The following is an 11668-nucleotide window of genomic DNA, read 5'->3' on the forward strand; positions in this document are numbered from 1 at the left end:
CAATCATTATTAATATTACAATAATCTTTTAATATTTACAGATATTAAGTAATGTTGTGTGCCGGTAATATTAATTAAGAATGTAAAGCATATGGGCAGCAATTACTGTTTCTGAAGAATTCAATGTCTTTCTCAGAAACAGAACACAGGTGGGGTTTGAACCTATGGTGAGTGAGTTCTAAAACTCCAGGCCATAGTTCAAACTCCATACATTCTGTGGCTTGTTTGCAATCGTGTTATTATGATTTCACGAGACAGTGGTTTATAATTCAGTGTTACAGAACACACTAAGTATAAACTCCTGACGAGTCTCACAACGATAAAAATTCTTTCCATATATTTTGGCATCACCTGCATCAAGTTTTTATGCATTCCTTGACAACAACAACAATTAAGAGATACAATAAAAACATGGCCTCAAAATACGAGACATGAAAATTAGTGTTACTTATGCCTGCTGAATCTGCTGCGAGAGCATGTAAACTTGCCGAGTCAACACCGAGTTCCTGTGACGAAGAACTTGCAATAGGTCCGCCTGGTGCTCAAGAACACATTCAAGATTACTTGCACCTCTGGAAAAAATGGAACATTTTAAATAATGACATCAGAAGGGTTTGGGATATTTACTGTTTGGAGGAACATCTAAACTGTCATATCTGTGCACCTCTATCAAGACATTGATAGTGTGAATGATGATGAAAATGTTCTTTTTCGGGTCATCCTGCCTCGGTGGGAGACGACCAGTGTGTTAAAAAAAACAAGAGTACATATTATATTTTTTTCAATGTAGTAGTCTCCCACCAAGGCACGGTGACCAAGAAAGAAAAAATATTATAATTTTCGTTCTTTTTACATTTAATAATTTATAGAAGAGAAGGGGTTACTAGCCCCTTGCTCCTGACAATTTAGTTGCCTTTTAAGACATGCAAGGCTTACAGATCAACGATTCCTTTTCCACTTCCTCATAGATAATATAGGTAGCTTATTTTGAAGTGAGAAACACACTAGGGTCATGCAGCCCCTTTAGAATGGAAGCTAATATGGTGTGATCCAAGGGAAGAGCAGCAGATAGGGTAAAGTGGCAGCTATATATTTTGGTCCAACTTGAACTATTTACAAAGTTCCACTAACACAAAAGTGAGGGAGCCAATATAGGTGAGGGGGGGGGGGGATGAACACGACAAAGAAAGAAAAAGATGTGTGTAAACATGTGAAAGCGCTTAGATATTACTTTTTCAGTGTGGTATTTTGATACATTCACACTTATAATAAGGCACATAAGAACCAATTAGCAGTTTGGAGGGATATGTTATGTATCTTTATACGTATATGCTTCTAAACTGTTGTGTTCTGAGCACCTCTGCAAAAACAGTGACTATGTGCGAGTGAGGTGAAAGTGTTGAATGATGATGAAAGTATTTTCTTTTTGGGGATTTTCTTTCGTTTTGGGTCACCCTGCCTTGGTGGGAGACAGCCGACTTGTTGAGAGAGAAAAAAAAAATTAAAGTTTTGGAATGAAAAACAGCAATACAAATGTTCAACTTTTCTTTTTATTGCTTTTCCAAACTAATAACTTTCTGTACACTGAAAAACCAGGAAGACAACTTGTTTTTAACTTGATCATAACTTGGAGGGCTTTGAGGATTCTCCAGAGACAATCTGCCAATATCATGTACATGTATTTTTTTTTTTTCAACAAGTCGGCCGTCTCCCACCGAGGCAGGGTGACCCAAAAAAGAAAGAAAATCCCCAAAAAGAAAATACTTTCATCATCATTCAACACTTTCACCACACTCACACATTATCACTGTTTTTGCAGAGGTGCTCAGAACACAACAGTTTAGAAGCATATACGTATAAAGATACACAACATATCCCTCCAAACTGCCAATATCATGTATAGCTTCTTAAAACAGATTTGTACTATTGTACTGGATAATTAGAGAATAGCTCCTATTCCTTGGACTGAGAACCCTTTAATGGTAATAACGCACCCATCTTTGAGGGAGGACTAAAATAAAAAAAAAAAACTGTGAATATAATTTCTGTTCTGTTAAATTATTCACTCTTAAAATGTTTTGAACCATTTTACATTATTTTACAAAGAGTTAAAATTAAAAATTTCCCTCCTGATTCCCACATAGGGATCTGGATGACTGAGCCTTACCTGGAAGGTGCTTCAGGGGTCAACGCCCCGACTCTCACATAGGAATCTAGACGACTGAACCTTACCTGGAGGGTGATTCGGGGATCAATGCCCCCAACTCCCACATAGGAATCTAGACGACTGAACCTTACCTGGAGGGTGATTCGGGGGTCAATGCCCCCGACTCCCACATAGGAATCAAGATGACAACCTTAAATTAACATCTACCAAGGTGTTAAAAGATAAAAAATTTCTCACCTGACTCCCACATAGGAATCAGGATGAGTGAGCCTTAAAGCAACATCTTCTGCCAAGGTGTCTGGAGGAGCAGCTGCTACGTTGAATCGCACAACATCCACTGAAAAGTAATGGCAATTATTAAAAGCATGTAGAACAAATTTGCATGTTTATAGTATTAATCTATTTATGGTTAAAGGAAAAGAGGTATGCTCCTGGTCTCCAGTCTTTGTGTATCCCTAGTTTCAGTACACATGGGCCCTGCTTATACAGCAGGTTAGGTTCTGGGCTATTGTAGGGCCCTGCTTATATAGCAGGTTAGGTTCTGGGCTATTGTAAGGCCTGCTTATACAGCAGGTTATGCTCCAGGCTACTGCAGAGCCCCACTTATATAGCAGGTTAGGTTCTGGGCTATTGTAGGGCCCTACTTATACAGCAGGTTACATTCCAGGCTACTGTACTGCCCTACTTGGTTAGTAAGTCTACTGCACTGCTTGGTTAGTAAGTCTACCGCACTGCTTGGTCAGTGAATCTACCGCACTGCTTGGTCAGTGAATCTACCGCACTGCTTGGTCAGTAAGTCTACTGCCCTGTTTGGTCAGTAAGTCTACTGCCCTGTTTGGTCAGTAAGTCTACTGCCCTGTTTGGTTAATAAGTCTACTGCACTGCTTGGTTAGTAAGTCTACTGCCCTGTTTGGTTAGTAAGTCTACTGCCCTGTTTGGTTAGTAAGTCTACTGCCCTGTTTGGTTAGTAAGTCTACTGCACTGCTTGGTTAGTAGTCTACTGTTCTGTTTGGTCAGTAAGTCTACTGCCCTGTTTGGTTAGTAAGTCTACTGCACTGCTTGGTTAGTAAGTCTACTGCCCTGTTTGGTTAGTAAGTCTACTGCCCTGTTTGGTTAGTAAGTCTACTGCACTGCTTGGTTAGTAAGTCTACTGCCCTGTTTGGTTAGTAAGTCTACTGCACTGCTTGGTTAGTAAGTCTACTGCCCTGTTTGGTTAGTAAGTCTACTGCACTGCTTGGTTAGTAAGTCTACTGTTCTGTTTGGTCAGTAAGTCTACTGCCCTGTTTGGTCAGTAAGTCTACTGCCCTGTTTGGTCAGTAAGTCTACTGCCCAGCTTAATAAACTAATGGTTAGAATCCTACCTATGTGCTTGATGACAAAAGGTATAGCAAAAAAGACTTCCATAATAAAGATGATCTGCTGGTAGTTGACTGGGGTGAGGGAGATCTCTAAGCTACAACTGGAGATGCTGTCTCCAAGACAGTAGTCCTTCACCAGGCTCCCCACCACAATTAGGATAACATTACCTGTGAAAAAAGGGCACATCTGAAGGTTATATGATAATGTATAAAAATAAAATGAAAATATTTCAACAAATTTGATTATTTTACCATTAGAATGCTAAATCTCTTAGATTTTTTGTACACTTCAGGCAATTTTTTTAAAATATATGAAATACAGTAGGACCCCCATATCCGCAGAGGATACAATCCAAGGACCTACCACGGATACCGAAACCATGGATAGTAGCAAACCCTAAATGTAAGTGAAACCATGGATAGTAGCAAACCCTAAATGTAAGTCATTTTTGTTTACATACATACATACCTATTATAAAGTTTAAGTGATAAATTATACACAATAAATGCAGTATTATAATTTTTTCACTGATGGCAAGCACTTCACAGTTTCTCTTAGCCTATGAACAACTGCCACCATCACTACTTTTGCACTCTGAGGCCATTTTTAAGCAAAATAAAGGGTCATTTTTGGGCCACGGTAAACTCCGGATAACCAAAACTGCGGATACTGGACCCACAGATATGGGGTTCCTACTGTGTTAAGAAATTAAGAAAAACATAAAAAGACAATTTTATTGCACGAATTGTTCTCTATATGGTGGCCAAGGATTTAAAGGCAATTATTATTATTATAATCAAAAAGAAGTGCTTAGCCACAAGGGCTACACAGCGCTGCAGGGCAAGAAGGAAGCGAGGGCATCAGGTGGCAAAATGGAGATGGATAATAGGTTACGGAGAACAGCGGGGCAGTGGATGGTGAAAGGGTAGAGGGCAGCAAGAAATTGAGGTAGAAAGGGCTGAGGGGAGTGTGAAAGATATCATCATCAGAGTTTGTGGAGTAAATCAGTCATTGTCAGGAAGTCAATGAGAGTCAGGATTAGAGGAGGGTCCATCAGCAAGAAGGGAAGGTAAAGAGAGAGTAGAAGAGCGGAGACGACAAGTAAAAGATTATCATACTTTCTAAGGTACAGTACAGTATATTACTATTACAGTACAGTATATTACTATTACAGTACAGTATATTACTATTACAGTACAGTATATTACTATTACAGTACAGTATATTACTATTACAGTACAGTATATTACTATTACAGTACAGTACATTCATGTAAAGAGGGAGGTGAAAACCAACCCACTCTCATTTTATAACATCAAATACCATAATAGATTACTTTTAAAGAATAACTCTTATTTGTAAGAGCCATTTTTTTTACATTTTACAATGTGTCAATTTTCACAAGTACATGTATTGTATTTTCTTGTTTTTTAATTAGCATAAGTTAAAATATATAGATTTGTACAATGCATATTTTACCACAAAAAAGGGAAGGCAGGGTAGGGGTCATCGTAGGAAAGGTTGGAGGGAGGGGATACAAAGAGGGTTTGTATGTGAGGAGCTTGGACATCCAGCAGGTGTTTGTGTGTTAGGAGTGAGTGGAGGCAAGTGGTTTTTATGATGTGCTGTTGGAGTGTAAGCAACGTAACATTTACGAAGACTTTCACTCTGAAGGAGGGGTCAGGAATATGGCAGTTTAGAGGGGCCTCTGAACTGCAGTATTAGTGCATGTTTGGCAAAACAATGATGGAGTGAGTGATGGTTAAAGTGTTGCTTTTTTCTCAAGTCACTCTACCTTGGTGGGAGACAGCTGGTATTAAAAATAAATTCTGACAAAGAAGTCAAGGAAAAATGGGTAGCATTTAAATTTGAATGTTTATTTCACATTGTGTGAGAACTGGCTGTGAGAGAAATCACTGAGGAAGAGGCAAAGGTGCAGGTGTAGAGGGAACTCCCAGCAGTTGTGATCCAGTAACCCCCTAAGCGCTGAAACGTATTCTAAAGATTTAAATATGGTGTCTCAAATTTTCTCCATGGGGAAGTGGAACAGAATTCTTCCTCCAAAAGCCATGTATGTCATAAAAAGACAACTAAAATGCTGAGAGCAAGGTGTTAGTAACCCCTTCTCCTGTATAAATTACTGAATTTAAAAAGAAAACTTTTGTTATGAATTGCTCCAGCCATGGCATTATAACTTATTCTTCAACAAGCTCAGTCTTAACTTATGAAAGGTTTACATCATATTCATATCTTACCTCCACTAAGAATATAAAATGTGATTCTATGGAGGTGCCTCGTCAAGTTGTAGAAGTCGTGGTACCCGAAGATTCGAGACTTCTTATGTTCAGCCTTTATATACCATGTCAAAACCTGAAAAATAACTTTTTTATATTCCATGACATACGTTTATGTGTATTTTAAATTACAGTGGACCCCCGCCTAATGATCAGCTCCCAACTCGACCAATTATATAAGTGTATTTTTGCAAGTGCTTTTGTAGGTGTATTTTTGGGGGTCTGAAGCGGACTAATGTAATTCACAATATTTCTTATGAGAACAAATTCGGTCTATAACGGCACCCAAACAGACTTCTGGATTGAAATAATATCGTTAGGCGGGGGTCCACTGTATTATATTCAGGGGGAATCAGCAAATCCATTGTGTCAGTCAGGTCTGGGAGTATGAGAGGAAATCAGGTTTGTTGTAAGGAAAAAAGAATAGCCCCAATTCCCTTTCCTTGGACCAAGAGCCATTCACCAACATCAAGACACCCCTAGCCTTGAAGGGTTTGCAGAGATAGCAAAAAATACAAGTGCTTCTTGACTTATGATGGGGTCACATTCTGATGAACCATTGTAAGTTGAAAATATCACAAGTCAAATATGAATATGATAAATAAATAAATAACCACTGTCACTGAATAAGTAAATAAATTGATAATTCCTGTAACTAACTAAATACTAGTATTGAAAAGTAAATAAATGAATACATAGTCATCAATATTTGACAAATACTGAATGTGCATCGCTACTGAACATTCAAACCATTGTAAAGTGAGGAGCATCTGTACTACATTAGAAGGACAAGTTCAACAGAAATTTATACTCATCTTAATGACTCACCATAACACAGGCCCATATGACAACATGGAGGTACTGGAGCACCGAGAATGCATCTGTGCCTGAGCCAGAGTGATGGAATACTGGAACCAGAAAACCACCTGCTGGCAGCATAACCTGAGGGCATTTCAAATATGGTAATTTTTGTGATGCTGAATAATAATAATAATAATAATAATAATAATAATAATAATAATAATAATAATAATAATGAGAGAGTGGGTGAGATGTTATCAACAAATTTTGTTGAAAATAAGAAAAAGTTTTGGAGTGAGATTAACAAGTTAAGGAAGCCTAGAGAACAAATGGATTTGTCAGTTAAAAATAGGAGAGGAGAGTTATTAAATGGAGAGTTAGAGGTATTGGGAAGATGGAGGGAATATTTTGAGGAATTGTTAAATGTTGATGAAGATAGGGAAGCTGTGATTTCGTGTATAGGGCAAGGAGGAATAACATCTTGTAGGAGTGAGGAAGAGCCAGTTGTGAGTGTGGGGGAAGTTCGTGAGGCAGTAGGTAAAATGAAAGGGGGTAAGGCAGCCAAGATTGATGGGATAAAGATAGAAATGTTAAAAGCAGGTGGGGATATAGTTTTGGAGTGGTTGGTGCAATTATTTAATAAATGTATGGAAGAGGGTAAGGTACCTAGGGATTGGCAGAGAGCATGCATAGTTCCTTTGTATAAAGGCAAAGGGGACAAAAGAGTGCAAAAATTATAGGGGGATAAGTCTGTTGAGTATACCTGGTAAAGTGTATGGTAGAGTTATTATTGCAAGAATTAAGAGTAAGACGGAGAATAGGATAGCAGATGAACAAGGAGGCTTTAGGAAAGGTAGGGGGTGTGTGGACCAGGTATTTACAGTGAAACATATAAGTGAACAGTATTTAGATAAGGCTAAAGAGGTCTTTGTGACATTTATGGATTTGGAAAAGGCGTATGACAGGGTGGATAGGGGGGCAATGTGGCAGATGTTGCAGGTGTATGGTGTAGGAGGTAGGTTACTGAAAGCAGTGAAGAGTTTTTACGAGGATAGTGAGGCTCAAGTTAGAGTATGTAGGAAAGAGGGAAATTATTTCTCAGTAAAAGTAGGCCTTAGACAAGGATGTGTGATGTCACCGTGGTTGTTTAATATATTTATAGATGGGGTTGTTAGAGAAGTAAATGCGAGGGTCTTGGCAAGAGGCATGGAGTTAAAAGATAAAGAATCACACACAAAGTGGGAGTTGTCACAGCTGCTCTTTGCTGATGACACTGTGCTCTTGGGAGATTCTAAAGAGAAGTTGCAGAGATTGGTGGATGAATTTGGTAGGGTGTGCAAAAGAAGAAAATTAAAAGTGAATACAGGAAAGAGTAAGGTAATGAGGATAACAAAAAGATTAGGTGATGAAAGATTGGATATCAGATTGGAGGGAGAGAGTATGGAGGAGGTGAATGTATTCAGATATTTGGGAGTGGACATGTCAGCGGATGGGTCTATGAAAGATGAGGTGAATCATAGAATTGATGAGGGGAAAAGGGTGAGTGGTGCACTTAGGAGTCTGTGGAGACAAAGAACTTTGTCCTTGGAGGCAAAGAGGGGAATGTATGAGAGTATAGTTTTACCAATGCTCTTATATGGGTGTGAAGCATGGGTGATGAATGTTGCAGCAAGGAGAAGGCTGGAGGCAGTGGAGATGTCATGTCTGAGGACAATGTGTGGTGTGAATATAATGCAGAGAATTCGGAGTTTGGAAGTTAGGAGGAGGTACGGGATTACCAAAACTGTTGTCCAGAGGGCTGAGGAAGGGTTGTTGAGGTGGTTCGGACATGTAGAGAGAATGGAGCGAAACAGAATGACTTCAAGAGTGTATCAGTCTGTAGTGGAAGGAAGGCGGGGTACGGGTCGGCCTAGGAAAGGTTGGAGGGAGGGGGTAAAGGAGGTTTTGTGTGCTAGGGGCTTGGACTTCCAGCAGGCATGTGTGAGCGTGTTTGATAGGAGTGAATGGAGACAAATGGTGTTTAATACTTGACGTGCTGTTGGAGTGTGAGCAAAGTAACATTTATGAAGGGGTTCAGGGAAACCGGCAGGCCGGACTTGAGTCCTGGAGATGGGAAGTACAGTGTCTGCATTCTGAAGGAGGGGTGTTAATGTTGTAGTTTTATAACTGTAGTGTAAGGGCACCTCTGGCAAGACAGTGATGGAGTGAATGATGAAAGCTTTTCTCTTTCAGGGAAATGGCCGATGTGTTGATAAAAAAAAAAAAAATTATTGTAACTAAATACCAGTACTGAAAAGTAAATAAATGAATACAAGTTATGGACTTGTTGCTTTCATGTTGGGTAATTATCTTAAGTTTTATCTCCAAAATAATTGCTTTTGCACCATTGTAAAGTCAAAATATCATAAATCAAGGAGCACCTGAATATAGTACTGTACAATACTGTACACTTGGGGTATGCCAGAGTACTGCCATCAGTGCCTATCTGATGATTTTGATGGTGTCAGTATTAATAAAAATTCTGCTATCATTCCATCTCTATTACATATAAAGGAACAGTAAATGAATACAAGAATGAGTGACATTAAAAGGGTGTCCTCATTTTTTCAGATAACCTCAGTGGAAGATGGCAGTGTCAAAAAAAATTCTATAATGACTTACCAGCAACAAGAGCTTAGTATAGAGTGCTGGGATAACAGGTAAAGGGTAGTGGTGGTGCTCGAGGCCAACAATCAGCTGTTCTTGATCTCCAGAGAGTGTGTTGATGCTATCTCCTCCAGCCCCCACGGAGCCCTGTGCATCAGTGAACACGTTAGACACAAAATGTTACCTGTCAGAATTTTTTGGGTCATCCTGATGGGTAATTTGCACTATGCATGATAACTGTGTGTGTACATGTGCCTAAATAAACTTAGAGAAAGAGATCCAGAACCCTGCACTGCTTGGCCAGTGGGTCTACTGCACTGCTTGGCCAGTGGGTCTACTGCACTGCTTGGCCAGTGGGTCTACTGCACTGCTTGGCCAATGGGGCTACTGCACTGCTTGGCCAGTGGGTCTACTGCACTGCTTGGCCAGTGGGTCTACTGCACTGCTTGGCCAGTGGGACTACTGCACTGCTTGGCCAGTGGGACTACTGCACTGCTTGGCCAATGGGTCTACTGCATTGTTTGGCCAGTGGGCCTGCTGTGCTGCTTGGCCAATGGGTCTACTGCATTGCTTGGCTAGTGGGCCTAGTGCACTGCTTGGCCAGTAGGCCTACTGCACTTCTTGGTGAATATTTAGTTTATTATAAAAAAAATTGGGCTAAATCACCCCAAATTAAAGGGAATTTACTCTAATATCTTGATCAACAAGTTCCACAATAACACAAAACAAATACGCATCCACGGACCTTTCCAATTATTTCATATACAGTGGAACCCAGTTTTCGTCCGGTCCAATTATCGTACAGTTCAGTTTTCGACCAATTTTTCCGACAAAATTTCCCCCCTATAGTGCATATATTGCACTTACAGCGATTAAAAATGAGACTTTTATACTGGACATAGGTTGGATAAATACATGAGTGGATGTGGGTGGGTGTGAGTTGGACCTGATTATCTTGTGCTACTAGGTCATTTGCCGTGTTCCTCCCTTAAGTCAATGTGACCTGACCTGTCTAGGTTGGGTGCATTGGCTTAAGCCGGTAGGAGACTTGGACCTGCCTCGCATGGGCCAGTAGGCCTGCTGCAGTGTTCCTTCGTTCTTATGTTCTTATGTTCTTATCTTAAGTTATTATTATTACAATGTGAACTAAGTGCTAAACCCACAAGAGTATTTTTGGGGAATAAATTATCGGAAAATTCACGAAAAAAGGAAGAAATCTCCATGGACATTTCTGTATGAAATATCAACCGGTTAATGACCCAAGAATAAAGAAAAATGATCATTATTATTACAAATCAAAATAAGCGCTAAACCCGCAAGGGTCATACAGCGCTGCCAAGTGGAAAAAGTACGAACCAAGAACTCCAATAAAATTATTTTTTGGCTTTTCTTAGGGGGTTTAATGTTTGGTAATATACATATAATATGCAAGAAAGTTGTAATTAGTAAAAAAAAAAAATAAATAAAATTGAGCCTAAAATGGAAAAAAAAAATTTTTAATCAATATTTTTTTTGTAATCAGGGGAAAGTGCTAAACCCGCAAGGGGTGATAGAGCACCTGGAGGATTAGTAAACATTCGGGTTTGATCCAGGGAAGGTCACAATTCCAGTTCCTGGGATCAAGAGCCCATCTGGGACACGTATTAAATAACTTTTTTTTTACCAGGAGAAAGTGCTAAACCCGCAAGGGGTCATAGAGCACCTGATGGATTAGTAAGCAATCAGGTTTGATCCAGGGAAGGTCACAATTCCAGTTCCTGGGATCAAGAGCCTTGAGAATCATCAGGGCACCTTGAGAGGCCCTTAAGTCAACACAACTATATAAGGCACACTTAAGGTCACTTTCACCACTTAACTTAAAGTTAAGTGACCAAAGAAAGATAATAAAGAGGGAAATGTGATACTCGCATGTGAATTGAAGTGTTCCTGCGACATTATAGTGTTATAAACAAGGTAGAAGAGAGAGCAAGAGCGGCAACACCTCCCTCCACCAGCGTCAGGACACAACTGATGACTTGTGGCAACTCGCTATCAAAACAAACTCCTAAAATATTAACATTTTTCTATTTTATTATTAAAGCATAAAAATTATTATATACCTGATTTATTAACCAAAAAAATATTCCAAATTATGGAATTAAGCTTAATTATCTCTAATTTTGTTTTAATTATTGCTGAAATGATAAAATTTAATAACATCTTTCATTATTATTATTAAAGCATAAAATTTACTATATACTAAATTTTTTAATAAAAATAAACTTTAAGTGATGAAATTACGTTTAATTTCTCTTTATTTTGCTTTAGTTATTCCTGAAATAATGAAATTTGATAACAAAACATCAACACAATTTTACATAGCAATAAAATCATAAAACTAGTTAATAATAACATTTATCAA

The 11668-nt window shown here is 39.0% G+C and overlaps 1 protein-coding gene across 1 annotated transcript; it reads right to left on the bottom strand.

The window, feature by feature from the left end:
• Positions 1 to 225: 225 nt before the first annotated feature.
• LOC128704561 (transmembrane protein 192) lies at positions 226 to 11263 on the bottom strand. The gene is made up of 7 exons (XM_053799683.2): positions 11176 to 11263; positions 9283 to 9414; positions 6649 to 6762; positions 5782 to 5896; positions 3529 to 3693; positions 2405 to 2504; positions 226 to 572 (listed from the first exon to the last, which is right to left on the bottom strand). The coding sequence occupies exons 1-7, from the start codon at positions 11200 to 11202 to the stop codon at positions 449 to 451; spliced, it is 777 nt and encodes a 258-aa protein (XP_053655658.1). The 5' UTR covers positions 11203 to 11263; the 3' UTR covers positions 226 to 448.
• Positions 11264 to 11668: the final 405 nt, after the last annotated feature.

Source organism: Cherax quadricarinatus, unplaced genomic scaffold, assembly GCF_038502225.1.
Source record: "Cherax quadricarinatus isolate ZL_2023a unplaced genomic scaffold, ASM3850222v1 Contig3, whole genome shotgun sequence".
Classification (NCBI taxonomy): Eukaryota; Metazoa; Arthropoda; class Malacostraca; order Decapoda; family Parastacidae; genus Cherax; species Cherax quadricarinatus.

Bases quoted from the DNA above. Each gene is read 5' to 3' on its own strand.
- LOC128704561 (XM_053799683.2), bottom strand. From the start codon at position 11,202: ATGTCGCAGGAACACTTCAATTCACAT. The intron at 9,415-11,175 runs GCGAGTATCACA...ACTGATGCACAG, and splicing joins AGGAACACTTCAATTCACAT to GGCTCCGTGGGGGCTGGAGG. The intron at 5,897-6,648 runs GTGAGTCATTAA...GTTATTTTTCAG, and splicing joins TCATATGGGCCTGTGTTATG to GTTTTGACATGGTATATAAA.